The sequence below is a fragment of the Peromyscus californicus genome, unplaced genomic scaffold, assembly GCF_007827085.1.
Source record: "Peromyscus californicus insignis strain IS unplaced genomic scaffold, ASM782708v3 Scaffold_4__1_contigs__length_199733344, whole genome shotgun sequence".
Taxonomy (NCBI): domain Eukaryota; kingdom Metazoa; phylum Chordata; class Mammalia; order Rodentia; family Cricetidae; genus Peromyscus; species Peromyscus californicus.
The window spans coordinates 134,729,210-134,742,646 of record NW_026294562.1 but is presented as its reverse complement, the minus strand read 5'-3'; the positions used below and the strand labels follow the sequence as shown (position 1 = coordinate 134,742,646).

Here is a 13,437-nt window from a genome sequence, read left to right as displayed (position 1 = left end):
GATCTTCAGCTAACTTGAAGGCTCTGAACCTTGCCTACTTCCTTGCTGTGCCCAATCCTACTGCCTCGGAGAGGAGATAGGCAGGGGCAGAGGGCCAGAGCTAGGAAAGGCAGGGTGGCAAGGCACAGGGGTCTTTTGGACAGCACCCTCACCTCCCTTCTCTGTCCTAGTCTCTGCCAAGTTATCAGCTGCCTGGCCTGACTCCCTCCTGACTTCAATAGTCGTATCTCTGCCTGTTAAACAAGGCCCTTTAGAGAGGAGGCCTCCAGCCAGGGAAGTCCCAGACACTGGATTTCAGCTCCAGCAGGGAGGCCCCAGAGCAGGGCTATCCCATAGAATATGCCCCAAGATGTGTTTATATTTTCTGGTAGCCAGAGTAAGAAAGACTAAAACAAACTGGTGGAATTAACTTTGACAGCATAACATCTAAGTTATACCAAAGGCACTTCAGCCTCTTTCTGAGCATTGAAAACCCAGTGTGGGCCCCAGGAGGATGGCTCAGCCGATGAAGACACAGTGACTGGAGTTGGAATTCCAGGACCTACACGGTGGAAGGAGAGAACACACTCAAGCAAGCTGTCCTCGGACCTCTTCACATGCACACACATACACACACACACACACACACACACACACACACACACACACACACACTAAATTAAAGCATCAGTTAACAAAAATCTAGGGTGATGTTAGTCCAGAGGTTCAACGGACCCATGTGGTGAGCAGCTGCCTTGCCAGGGTGAGGATTTCCTGGTGGGATGGCTGTCTCCACAACGCTCATATTTCACATGAGCGGCCAGCAAACCCACCACTCAAATAGAACACACAGAGTCCTTTTGAAAATATGGTTCAGTGGAGAGGGTGCTTACCTAGCATGCCGGAGGCCCTGGGTTTGATCCCCAGCACCCATAAAACCATGCTTGATGGCTCATACCTGTAATCCTATTACACAATTGGTTGAAGTGGGAGGGAGGGTCAGGAGTTCATGGTCATCTTCAGTTTTATGGTGGGTTTGAAACAAGCTTGGGTGCAGTAATCACTCCATTCTGTCTCCTCCCTCCCACTACCTGGTCCATTTGTGCTGCTATTACAGACCACTGAGACAAGGTAATTTACAAAGGGCAGAAATTTGTTTCCTTACCATTCTGGAGGCTGAGGAGGAATCTGATAGCAAGCTGCCAGGAGGCTCTGTTGTCTGCTTGGAGAGGGCATCTCTGCTTCGAAGATGGTGTGTGTTGCTGAGCCATCCTGGGCGGAGGTGGGGGTGCGGCGAGAAAAGCCATGTCTTCCCCAAAGTAGAAAAGCCAGCAGTCTGAAGAAGTGCAGGCTTTAACCCCATTCACCAGCTCTTAAAGGCCCCACATCTTACTGCTATAATATCAAACACCTGTACCCTAGAGGCCCAGAGCACTAACGTGTTGTAGAATATTATTTTAAGGTATGTTACATTTGTTAATGCGGTGGAACATTTGTTTAATGATGCAAAGATGTTCCTTTATGTTGCATTTGTTTAACTCTGTGAAGCTGTGTTACTGTGCCTGTCTAAAACACCTGATGGTCTAATAAAGAGCTGAACGGCCAAGGGCAAGGCAGGAGAAAGGATAGGTGGGGCTGGCAGGCAGAGAGAATAAATAGAAGGAAAAATCCAGGAGAAAAGAAGAAAGAGAAAGAGAACAAGGAGAGGAGGATGCTAGGGATCAGCCACACAGCCAGCCGCAGAGTAAGAGTACAAGTAAGAGATACAGAAGTAAGAAAAGGAAAAAGCCCAGAGGAAAAAGATAAACAAGATAATTTAAGATAAAAAAAGCTGGCTATAAACAAGCCAAGCTAAAGGCCAGGCATTTATAAGTAAGAATAAGTCTCAGTGTGTGATTTATTTGGGAGCTGGGTGGCAAGCCCCCAAAAGAGCAAAACAACCAACAACACTAATGCACACTTTTCTGTCTCTGAGTTCATATATTCAGAGGTGAGACACCCATGTAAATTGGTCATAGGTTGTTTTTTTTTTTTTTTTTTTTTTTTTTTTACCATTTTCTAATTGGCTTACTTCACTCAACAGAATGTCTTCAGGAGACATCCATGTTGCAGTGTGTGTCAGAAGCTCCTTCCATTTCAAGGATAAGTAATATTCCATGTATGCCTCTATCACATTTGCTGTAGCCATGCACCTGTTGGTAGGTGCCTGGAATGGTCCCAAGTTTTGGCTACGATGAGAATGCTGCCATGTGCATTTTTTGATATACAGACCCTACTTTGTGTTATGTGCCCAAAAGTGGGCTGGATCATCTAAGTCTATGCTTGAATTTTTGAGGGGCTTCACACCCCTTTTAACTCAAGCTTACTGAAAAGTAATTTACTGCAATTGAAATTAGAACATTGCTGTTTTCCCAGAAAGTTCTGTGAACCGCTTTATAAACAAATCCCATTCCCTCACTCCACCTCTGCCTCCATCTCTAATAACCCTGATTTCTGTTCCTATTATTTTGCAAGCTCGACACTGTCATTTAAGGCATCTGGTTTATTTCCCTTGACATCATGCTTTTGAGATGTGCTCAGAGGACCCCATATATCATGGGTTACTTTTCATCCCTGAGGGATTTTTACTGTAGAAGTGCCATCATCAACTTTGCTATTCTGGGATTGATTTGGGCAATTGTGAATCACACACCCATGCCTCTTCCTGTTCTGGTCTTCATTTCCTGGGTAAATACTGACCCAAGGAATTAATGTGTCCAACTTCTCAAGAGCCCAGGTCTTTGCAGCATCAGCAAAGAAGCATTGATGTCTTGATGAGATGTGAAAATTGAAACCCTGCTTAGACTTGCCAATGGATCTGAGTGATGTGTAACACGAATCTTAAAAGGTCTTATAATAAAAAAAAAACCAGAGCCAGATATTGAGGTGAAAGCTGAAAGATTAGAGAAGCAGAACAGTCAGTCACTAGCTTAACTCTACAAAATCCTCAACCTCAAGAGAGTGAGTTCCTGTTTCCTCATGCCTTATATACCTTTCTGTGTCCTGCCATATTACTTCCTGGGATTAAAGGCATGTGTCACCACTGCCTGGTTCTGTTTCTCTCATATAGCCCAGTGTGGCCTTGAACTAATAGAAATCCAGACAGATCTCTGCCTCCCAAGTGATAGGATTAAAGGTGTGTGCTACCACTGCCTGACCTCTATGTCTAACTTAGTGGCTGGCTCTGTCCTCTGATCCCCAGGTAAGCTTTATTGGGGTATGCAATATATCATCACAGTGATGAGTGATGGTGAGGATGTCAGATGCTCCATCTTGAGGAACTTTGGAGGAGACATTGAATTAGACCTTCTAAACCCTGGATATAACTCCCAAATGTTGGAGCTCAGTTCAAAGGATTACCAGAAAAAGTTGAAGGATAGGAAAAATGGATTGAGGGGAGACCTTGGGGATGAGGTCTTACTCCTCACAGGAACAAAGTGGGGGTGTCAAGCCCCACCTCTAAAACTTTTCAATGCCTACCCACAGCATACAGAAGGAATGTAGGTCTGACTCTGAGGAAACTGAGCTGAACCCTAAGGTGAGGACCTCTAAGAAGCCCTGACTTGAAACAGGCAAGGGCGAGTGGCCTGAAGTAACCTGTGATGGTCCACAGGAAACCTCTAAAATAGTCCACTCTAGAAGGCATTGTGCTCCCCAAGGAAGTTCCTTGGGTCTGAAGGGCAGTGGTCCCAGCTAACATCTACTTAGCACACACTTACTCTGTTCAACAGGTTCCTGTCTCCAGGAACCGCCCATCCTCAGTCCTGGGAACAATTGAGTGTGATGTAAATGGGTACACAGACAAGGGAATTAAACTTCACTTGATGAACCTGTCCCGGTACAAGGCTGGGCCCTCCGGATGTTCACGTTAGGGCCCAGTCTCGGTCAGCTTCAGCTGCTTTGACAAAGTGCCTCAGACTCATTTCCCACAGTTCCAGGAGCAGAAAGCCCTGTATCAGGGTGGTGGCAGTGGTGTGGTTTGGGGATGAGGGGGTGAGCTGGGGTGTCTCTTCTAGGTTGCAGACTGCTGCCTTCTCTCCGTGTTCTTGTGGTAGAAATAGGGCAAGGAAGCCGTCCATCCACGTCACAAGGACACTGATCCCATTCCCCTTCCTAAGGCTCGGCCTTCTAAAAGCTCACCCCGGAGGGCGGGATTTCAACAGCAATGGAAGGGGATACAGAAGTTCAGTCCACGGCAAGCCTGAATAGGAATTTCTTTAATAAAATGAACTCTGTGCTTCTAATTATGCCCTCTTGAGGATATTGTAACCAGCATTTCCCACTTACTGTATGAACAGAGCCTGCCGAACACTCACCAGGGATCATCCTAGCAACGTTTAATCTTCACAGTAGCAGGGGTTATTTCAGACCCCGGTTTACAGATGAGAAAACTCAGGTGTGAGAACTCTTCCTATAGACACAGGTGAGAGCGCTTTCAGAGTGGGACTCCTCGACTGGAGAGCACGCGATGTGAGACTCTGTGACGGATGCTCATAGCAGGCAAGATGAAGAAGGCAAATGAACACAACTCAGGCTAAAGTCACTTAAAGAAGACTGTCACACGCTGTGTCTGCTAACCCTGGGTGTGTGTAGGGTGGTGCCGTGGGAATTTTTCTCTTTATATGACTTTTGGGAGATTGGTGAAGACCGTTCTTCCTAATCACAATAGCCTTTCCACATCAATAACTGTGCTTCAAGAGTAAATGAATCTGCTTGATCCCACTCCATGAAAGAGCTAACTGATTCTCTTGCCCCGTTCCTCACTGTCAGAAACATTCTGGTAGCAGAATCTTTTAACAAGTCCTGATCACTTCACTGGTCAATCCTTAAGCATGGGAGCTCAGAATCAGACTCCAATGGGACATAGTGTAAAAGTGACTGCTTCCTGATCTCACAAGTGCTCCCATGGAGTCAGACTCTCACAGGACATAGTGAGAAAGTCACTGCTTCCTGATCTCACAAGTGCTCCCATGGAGTCAGACTCTCACAGGACATAGTGTGAAAGTCACTGCTTCCTGATCTCACAAGTGCTCCCATGGAGTCAGACTCTCACAGGACATAGTGTGAAAGTGACTGCTTCCTGATCTCACAAGTGCTCCCATGGAGTCAGACTCTTACAGGACATAGTGAGAAAGTCACTGCTTCCTGATCTCACAAGTGCTCCCATTACACTTATTCCTTTGTCTACTTTCCCAACCATGTTCCGCAGAACACACATGACAATGTGGTGCCTTTCCCACATCTGTTACCTAGAAAGAATATCTTGACGTCACTTGAGTTTACATGTGTTTGACTGTAACTCTTAATGAGTTATTTATGTAATTTGGCAATTTTTCTATGGAATGTCTTTTCTTACTTAGATGTGAATGCTTTTTGTATAATTTAAAGATATGAACATATCAAAGATGGCAAACATTTCTGTACAATGGTAATTTCTTTGAATTTTCTCCATTTTAAATTTTTTCTCTCTTTCTTTCTCTCTCTCTCTCTCTCTCTCTCTCTCTCTCTCTCTCTCTCTCTCTCTCTCTCTCCCTCTCTCATGTGTGCATGCATGTTCCTGTGTGTGAGTATGGGCATGCATGTCATGCACATGTATGGCAGTTGAAGGACCACCTCAGAGGCCTGTATGCATTCCCACATGTTTGATGTTCACCAGTGAGTACTCCAGGCTAGCTGGCCCCAAGGCTTCCAGGGAATCTCTTCTGTCCACCCCCCGACCCCGCCACTGGAGCAGTGGAAATACAGACGCACACACTGGCTTCGGAGGATTCAAACTTGGGACCTTGTGCGGCAAGCGCTTTACCCACTGAGCATCTCCTCTTGCCCTTCTTTAACTTTTCAATGATATTTTATGTAGAAAACACAACCTATTCCTTTCATGCCGATCATACCCTCCCTCCCACGAACATCGGCATCATCTTGGTGCAGTCAGCTCTACTACTCACAGCCGTGCTTCTTCCGAAAGCCTTCTTGTGGCAGGGCTCCTGGCACACTTTAATGGGTGGGTCATACCCCTCAAATTTCTCACGCAGCCTCATCCAAGCCGGGGAAGCTGTCACACACCACAAATACCTCGGTGGGGGGCATGAGTGTGTGTCTAAAGGACATATTAGCAAGCCTAACCTCAAGCACCAGATATTTAAAGCCAGAGAGAAGGGCCCTGTGGCTGGCAGAGAGGGCCATGACCCAGTGAACTCCTGGTCGTAGACATTTAGAAGATTTTTAGTTTTATCCTAAGCCATCGGAGGGATTTCTGGGCTCTTGTTTTTGTGTTGATTCCCAGAGAGATTGAACACCTTGGCCCAGTTGCCAGCCAGCCATCTTTGATGCATTGCAGGTCCAGGTCACTTAGTGTCTTCTTTATTTATTGGATGAGTCTTACTCCAGGATTTTAGCCCTTGGCTGTGTTTGTTGCAACCATTGCCACAGATTATTACCTGCTTTTCCTTTCTTTTCCGAATAGCAGGGGCTCTCTGGTTAGCCACAGGTGGTATATATTCTTGTTTATCTAAATCTGGTCTGTGTTGTCACGGCAATATTTCACATCCCTGGACATTTATCTCCAGGCGGGGGCTGGCAACCATCCGACCCATCAAAGGATAAGGAGTCGAGGACCCAAGGGTCAGGCTGCCGTGCTGGGGACGCTCCTGGCTATGGATCAGGACACACACGGGTCAAAGGTCTCTCTTGCCGGGAAGAAGACGGAGGCTCAGCCGAAAGCCGTGGCCGCTACGGAAGAGGCCGGGTTGCAGGCCTGCCTCGGAAGTGGAAACTGGGCAGGGCCGGGGCCAGCGGGCTGGAGGGCGAAGGTCCTGGGCCGGGGGCTGGAGCCCCACCCTGGAGCCCCGCCCACCAGGGCCCGCCCCTCGGAGCGTTCTGACCTCTCAGCACCTTCCGGCTCGGCCAGGGCTCTCCCTCCTCGGAAGTCATTGGTTGACTCTCAGTCCCCGCCCCCGGAAGAGCTGCTTATCGCAGCCAATCGGCGGGCGCGGCGGCGGCGGCGGCGGAGTCTGGGAGCGAGGTACCCCGACCTGGAGCGGGGGCTGCGGAGTTGACTTGGGCTTGTGGGGGTCGCTTGTCACCGTGGGCACGGGGCTGGGCTGCTACTCCAGGGCTGGTGGCCGTGGCTGTGTCCCGGGAGGACTGGTGCCGGCTTGTGAGGGTGGCAGGATGTGTGCTCCATGGAAAGTTGGGGCCCGGCCCGTGTAGGCCCAGGGGTGGGGCCGCCTCAAATTTGTTTTATCTCCTGCTTAGGGACACCCCACCCTGTCACTGAAGGAAAACGGAGGTCTCTTCCGGCCGCCCCGGGTGTCAGGGGCTCAGAAATCCGAGACCCGAGGGAGATGCGCTGAGGCTGGCCGTCCCCTCTAAAGGGCCTCTCGGAAGGCACCGCCAGGAATGCCTAGCGTCCCATTCGAGCCATTTGGAAGGGGGAAGGAGGTTAGTTGTGGCTCTGGCGTTTGCCTCTAGGTGACAGTAAAGGGCGCATGGGGGTGTAATGAGTGCAGAGTGACCTCGAGGAAAGGGCAGGTTAACTTGGACAGGCGTTTCTCCATTGCTCGCCTCTCGGGTCAAAGTCAGCCAGGGTCAAAATAAGAGACTTTGCGACCCATGGTTGCCCTCACCTGTGTCCTTGGCCTTCCAGAAGACACCTTGGAATGCCTCACGAAGTTTCTGTACAAAGATTCTGAATGTAAAGTTCTCAGTATCTGGTTGCTAAGAACAGTACTCTGAGACACAAGTAGCTTCTGTGTGTGGGCCCGGGGAGGCACAGCTGTGGACAGGGAAGAAGGGTGGGGAATCTTTTGTTTTTCTGTACGTAGTAAGCGGTTAGGGAAAGCATGATTCTATTCTGTCTATAGTCCCGTTTGGGCTAGTGTGAGGATGTCGTTCTGTCCTGTGGGTGTTTGCTGAATATTCGCAATATTAGGAAATTACTAATGAGACAGTTCTCTTTAGGAAGCCAGAGGGGAATGAATAGCATTTGTGTAGAATTAACCCCAGGTTTGGTTTTCAGTTAAGAAAATGAGGCAGAAGGAAGTGTTAGCCAAGACCTTCCAAGGCCCAGCCGTTGTCTGTAGGACTCCAAACAGCCACGTTTACATGTTCAAGAATGGCAGTGGAGACTCCGGGGACTCCTCTGAGGAAGAGTCACATCATGTGGCGTTACGACCCCGGGGCAAGGAGCGCCAGAAGAACAGCATCCAACACCCTCAGCAGCCCGGAGCGGGCAGCATGGTTCTGCTGCAGCGGGAGCTGGCCCAGGAGGACAGCCTTAACAAGCTTGCTCTCCAGTATGGCTGCAAAGTAAGCTGGCTCAGTCCCCGAGTAAGCCGACTGCTCAGTTAGTTGGGAACCTCAGTTAAGGGTGTGTTTTCCTTTGCCCTGACTTTCCCAGTGACGCTATGAAACTGTGCAGTCTTTTGAGCACATTGGATCTGAGATCCTAGGGGCTGGAGATGGTAGGTGGAGTTTGGCCCAGTGTCCTTGGCATGCTTCTCTTGCTACTTGTATTCTTCCGACCTTTTGCTGACATTTGCTGCTCCGACTGGTAGAGTTTTGCCTTCTCTCTAGTAGAACTGTATGGTCTAGCCTCTGTCCTGTGCGTTTGTATAACCTTATCTTTCTCTTTAATTATGTTTTTAGCATTCAGAGTGATTAACAGTGGCAAAGTAAGTAGGAAAGCATTTCTGGAATCGCTCTTTTCTCCTGCATCAAAATGGCTCGTTTCCCGCTGCTAACCCCATGCTGTAGACTGATAGCAGCTTTCACCCAGGCTGCATCCGCTACACAATTAAAAAACAAAAATCTTGACCTCCTAGAAATGGCCTATTGTTTATCTAACAAGATCCAAATGAGCAAAAAGATTGTGTGGGTGTGGGAGCCTTTCCCAGAGTAGTAGAGGCTGGTCTCCAGGGACACATGGCATCTTTGTATTACATCAGCCTTTGTGTTTGCATATTACCATCTGCTTCCGTAGGCATAAGCTACAGACCATGGGCTGAAAAACAAAGCCTTCCCAACAAAGTCTTGAAAGGTAGACTGAGTAGGCCTGTCAGAATGATGGTCTATAAAAAACCCAGAGTGGATTTTTTAGTGCCCCCACGAACCGGTCCAGTTCCAATTGGCAACAGATACACGTGCTGTTCGTTTCGTGCGCAAAGAATGAAAGCTGTTAAGTTTCAGATAAAAAGCATCTCGCGAGCCAGTTCAGTGAGACTCTAAAAGTGGCTGCTGAATCAAGTAAGCACACACTATGGACCAGAATAATAAACTCTGTGGGTTGTGCTTACATTCTAGATAAGTTTTTCAAAAGTAGCTTGAAGGGGAGTTTAAAATTTGGCTTCCTGTCCCTCCTTTTCTGTTAGGAGCTTTGTGTTACTCAATAAAATCCAGTCACGTTCCCCTTTCCGTAGTTGGGAATGGAAAAATCTCAGTCTGGAACTCCAGGTTGACTGCTGATTTCCTAACCTGCTTCTGGTGAGAAGTAGGACCTCCCCAAGGTGAATGGACCTGGAGTCACTGCTGTTCAGGAACTAAGTTCCTGTGCCTGCACGACTTCCGGGAAAGCGCTGAAGCAGCTGAGGCTCCTGAGGGAGCCATCAGGTGGTGGAGTCCCTGAGTGTGCCCAGGGCCAGCTCAGGCTTCAGGGAGCTTGTCTGGCCACTTGCTCAGCTGGATTCTGGTATGAGAGGCGCCACTGTTGCCTCAGAGCTTGACAGAAAGGGCAGCAGTGTTGGTCCTGTTTCACCTGAAGCTTTTGCTGTGCTCACAACACTTTCCCAAATTGACCTGAAATGGTTCCAAGTAGAACCATTGATTTCTAAGCTATTCATTAAGAGGTTAAAAACCAAAGACCAAAAAATATAAAGCTTAAGTTACTCAGGCAAAAACAAAGCTAGCTGTGGGTGCAGTTTCTGGCCTTCGTGGGCTTCTTCAGGGGGACCCCAGCAGGCTGAGGGTTTTTGCTGGGGCCGGGTACTGGTTTTGAGGAGCTTTGGATGTTTATAATGCCTGGCTTCCCTAGGTTGCAGATATCAAGAAAGTGAACAACTTCATCAGGGAACAAGACCTGTATGCTTTGAAGTCCATCAAGATTCCGGTGAGAAATCATGGCATCCTCACAGAGACCCATCAAGAGCTCACCCCCCTGGGGGCCCCGTCCTCTGAGACCAGAGTGACCCTGGGAGAACTGTCTGAAGAAGAGGATGCCACTGGGGCAAGCGTCCAGGGAAACCAACTGACGGATTTCTTTAAGGGAATCGACGAGAACATTGAGCGGGCTGTGCAGTCTGACGTCTTCCACAGCGACAGCTGCTGCGTGGAGGCCGCAGATCAGCCACTGCTCCCCGCCACCCAGAAGCCACCAGGCGACGGCGCCGACTGCGGGATTCAGTGGTGGAATGCTGTCTTCCTCATGCTTCTCATTGGGATTGTGTTGCCAGTGTTTTATCTCGTCTACTTTAAAATCCAAGCCACCGGGGAAGCCTCCAGTAGCGTGAATGCAACTGTTGTCCCCAATGACTCGATGACACTGAGCCCAGTTCCAGCGCCAGCGCCCAGGTTGGCAATTCCAGTGCCCACCCTCCCCGCTTCAGACAGCCAGGTCAGCTCAACCACCCAGGCAGGGGCCTAAGCTCATTTATTCTAGAATGAGCAATGCTTTGGCAGTTGGCTCTGGATGTGTGTAGTCGGGCATGTTGCACTTTGCTTCCTGGGATGCATGAACAGTTAAAGAAGTTACCACGTCAATCTGGATTGTATGGACTGAGGAGTGACCTGCCCTAACCCAAGGATGCAGGAGCTCAGACATCATCGTCCCAGCAAGAGAGACATTTACATGGAACTGGTGGCTCTTTCTTGAAGACAGGTCGGGGCTGGCTGTGCGTTCCTGTACAGCCCTTCTGGGTGAGCGCCTAAGTAGAACGTGATCAGGGATCTGCGATGTTGGCGCTCCCACTGTTGGGTGGGGTCAGATGATTGTCACAGTGTCCCAGCCTGCTAATGGTTGGGGGTGGGCTCAGCGGCATGTCCTGTGTCTGGGTAGACCAAGGTGCTATGCAGTATGCCACTGAGTTTTAGAGCGACGCATTACAGTTGTGACAGCCTGGCATGCCTGCCTCTTCACTCGGCCCCATTGAGGTGGTGCTACTTTGGAAGTGAGAATGCTCAGAATCCAAACTGCCATCCTTTGACTTACGCTGCAGTCCGGTCCCTCACACTGTTGGAGCTTTATGGTCTCACACATGGGCATATCTTAAGCCAGACACAGGGCCACCGCTCAGATTCACAGTAGGAGCATCTCTGTGGTGATGGCTCCAGGGATTCTCCCAGTTGGCATCTTGGGAGCAGATGTTATTGGCAAGTAGTCTGAAGAGACTACATCCGCCATTAAGGTTCTAACACATGCACCTCTGAGGCCAACCCACTGTCGGACGAGTGTTGCCAAGTCCAGTAGGTCTTCGCCCCCACCCCTACCACGTGTCCCCGAAGCAGAGTATTCTTCCCGCTGCCTCCTTACTCTGCCCTTTGGGTGTTGTCCTTAAACTTCCAGATTCTGTGTCTCAGTGTTAAAACCAGATACAGTGTCAGTCAGCTTTCTCTCACTGGACAAAATAATCTTGGCTCAAGGTTTTGACCCATGGCCTGATTTGGGGGCGCCTATGGTAAGAACACACATCATGGAGGAGAGTGTGGTGGGACAGATTGTTCCTATGACCAGGAAGAGAGGGAGAGACAAGGAGCTTGGGTCCTGGTATCACCTTCAAGGTCATGCCTGCAGTGACCTTGCCTCTGCCACTAGACCCCAGATCTTAAAGCTTCCACTCCTTCCCAGTGCCAAGGTGAGCACAAGCCTTTAAGATATTTGCCTTTGGGGGGCATATCCAAACCCCAACAAGGTGACTCTGGCTGTGAAAGGCTATAAAAGCAGCAGACACCAGAGGGGGTGAGATGCCCGAGGTTTTCTCAGCCACTCCCTGGTGGCAGTAGCCATCCATGTGCTGCAAGGAGTGTGGGAGAAAGGGCTAAGTCAGCCGGCCTTGTCACAGCAGGGAAGGGCCTGAGGTGGCCGTGAGCTCAGCTTCAGGGTGAACAGAAGGCAGGCAGGTGGCTTCTGTGTCAAGTGTCAAGGTAACGCCATTTGACACTTAGACCTGGAAATCTGATTAGAGGAGCAGAATAGTATGTGAGCCTGTTGTTCAGTTGTCTGAAAAACAGTCTGCCCAGGGTGTAAATAGCAAATTTGAGTCATCTTCAGAATTAAGTACTTTGAGGCCAAAAATAAACCCGTGTATCTCAATACAATAAACATGGATTATGTTAAGTGATTTCTATCTGGATGCTCATGACCATTGTGGCTGTGAAGTTTCTTTTAGATGTTTTTACCATTGACTTCAGCAGGCAGGGCCCAGAGTCCCATGGGAAAATCGTTTTCGGTAGACAACGAATGTCTTTTTTCCCCTGAATTCTGTCACAAGTGTTAGGGACAGTCCTGTGTAGGCTCCTCAGTAGAACATGACAAGGGAACTGCAGTGTCAGTGCCCCCTGGGGTTGGATGGGGTCAGATGACTGTCACAGTGACCCTGCCTGCTGAGGGCGGGGGTGAGCTTGGCTCAGAGATGTGTTCTGTCTGTCTGGGCAGACCAAGGTGCTATGCGATAGTATCAGTATGTCACTGAGTTTTAGACAAGTTACAGTTGTGACTTGTATCTCTGTATTTTTCTCAAGTGGAATAAATATTTCTTCTGTGAAGGAAACACGACTCCCTCTTTTCATATGTGGATATTAACAGTTCAAAGCTGAGGGACAGCTTTGGAGAAGACGGCAGTGACCTCTGTCTCCTGCTGGGTCTGGGCAAGTTGCCGTGGCTCTTGCTGCACTTGCTTCTGTGGCCAGGGAAGGACAGACAGGTGGTAACCAGTGCACTCTGGCCCACTGACCTCCATAATGTACGTCATAGTTCAGTTAGGTCTGTGGAAGACTACATGGAGTTCATTTCTGCTAAGCTATTGCATTTTGGTGACTAGGGTGCTTTGGAAAAGATGGTTTACATTTTTAAATTATGGGCATCTGTGTCCCTGTGGGAACGTGCATGTGAATGCAGGTGCCCTTGGAGTTCAGGAGAGTGTAGGACCCACTGGAGCTGCAGTTACAGGCAGTTGTGAGCTGCCTGATGTGGGTGCTGATAACTACACGGGTCCTCCGCAAGAGTAGTAAGCACTCTTAATGGAGCCATCTCTCCAGTCCCCAAGAAAGTGAGTGCTTTAAAGAACCAACTCATCTTTTTGGGTGGGCATAGCACTTCATGGTAAACACTAAGGAACTCTCTTGGTATTGGATGGGCTGGCTTTACACCAGGGAAATGGGGCTCCAGGCTGGCTTGTGTCCTGCCTGCCTGAACAGCAGGGGACACAGACC

General features: G+C 49.1%; 1 protein-coding gene across 4 annotated transcripts; it reads left to right on the top strand.

The window, feature by feature from the left end:
• The first annotated feature begins 6,960 nt into the window (after window positions 1-6,960).
• On the top strand, window positions 6,961-12,776 carry Lysmd4 (LysM domain containing 4). Of its 4 annotated transcripts, none has more exons than XM_052713355.1 (3): window positions 6,961-7,039; window positions 7,273-8,325; window positions 10,046-12,776. In XM_052713355.1, the coding sequence occupies exons 2-3, from the start codon at window positions 8,044-8,046 to the stop codon at window positions 10,652-10,654; spliced, it is 891 nt and encodes a 296-aa protein (XP_052569315.1). In that variant the 5' UTR covers window positions 6,961-7,039; window positions 7,273-8,043; the 3' UTR covers window positions 10,655-12,776. The 4 variants fall into 4 exon arrangements, with proteins under 4 accessions (XP_052569315.1, XP_052569314.1, XP_052569317.1 ...); XM_052713354.1 differs by lacking the exon at window positions 6,961-7,039 and having other exon boundaries at window positions 7,046-7,458; window positions 8,036-8,325; XM_052713357.1 differs by lacking the exon at window positions 6,961-7,039 and adding an exon at window positions 8,665-8,690 and having other exon boundaries at window positions 7,046-8,325; window positions 10,046-10,160.
• The last annotated feature ends 661 nt before the right edge of the window (window positions 12,777-13,437 follow it).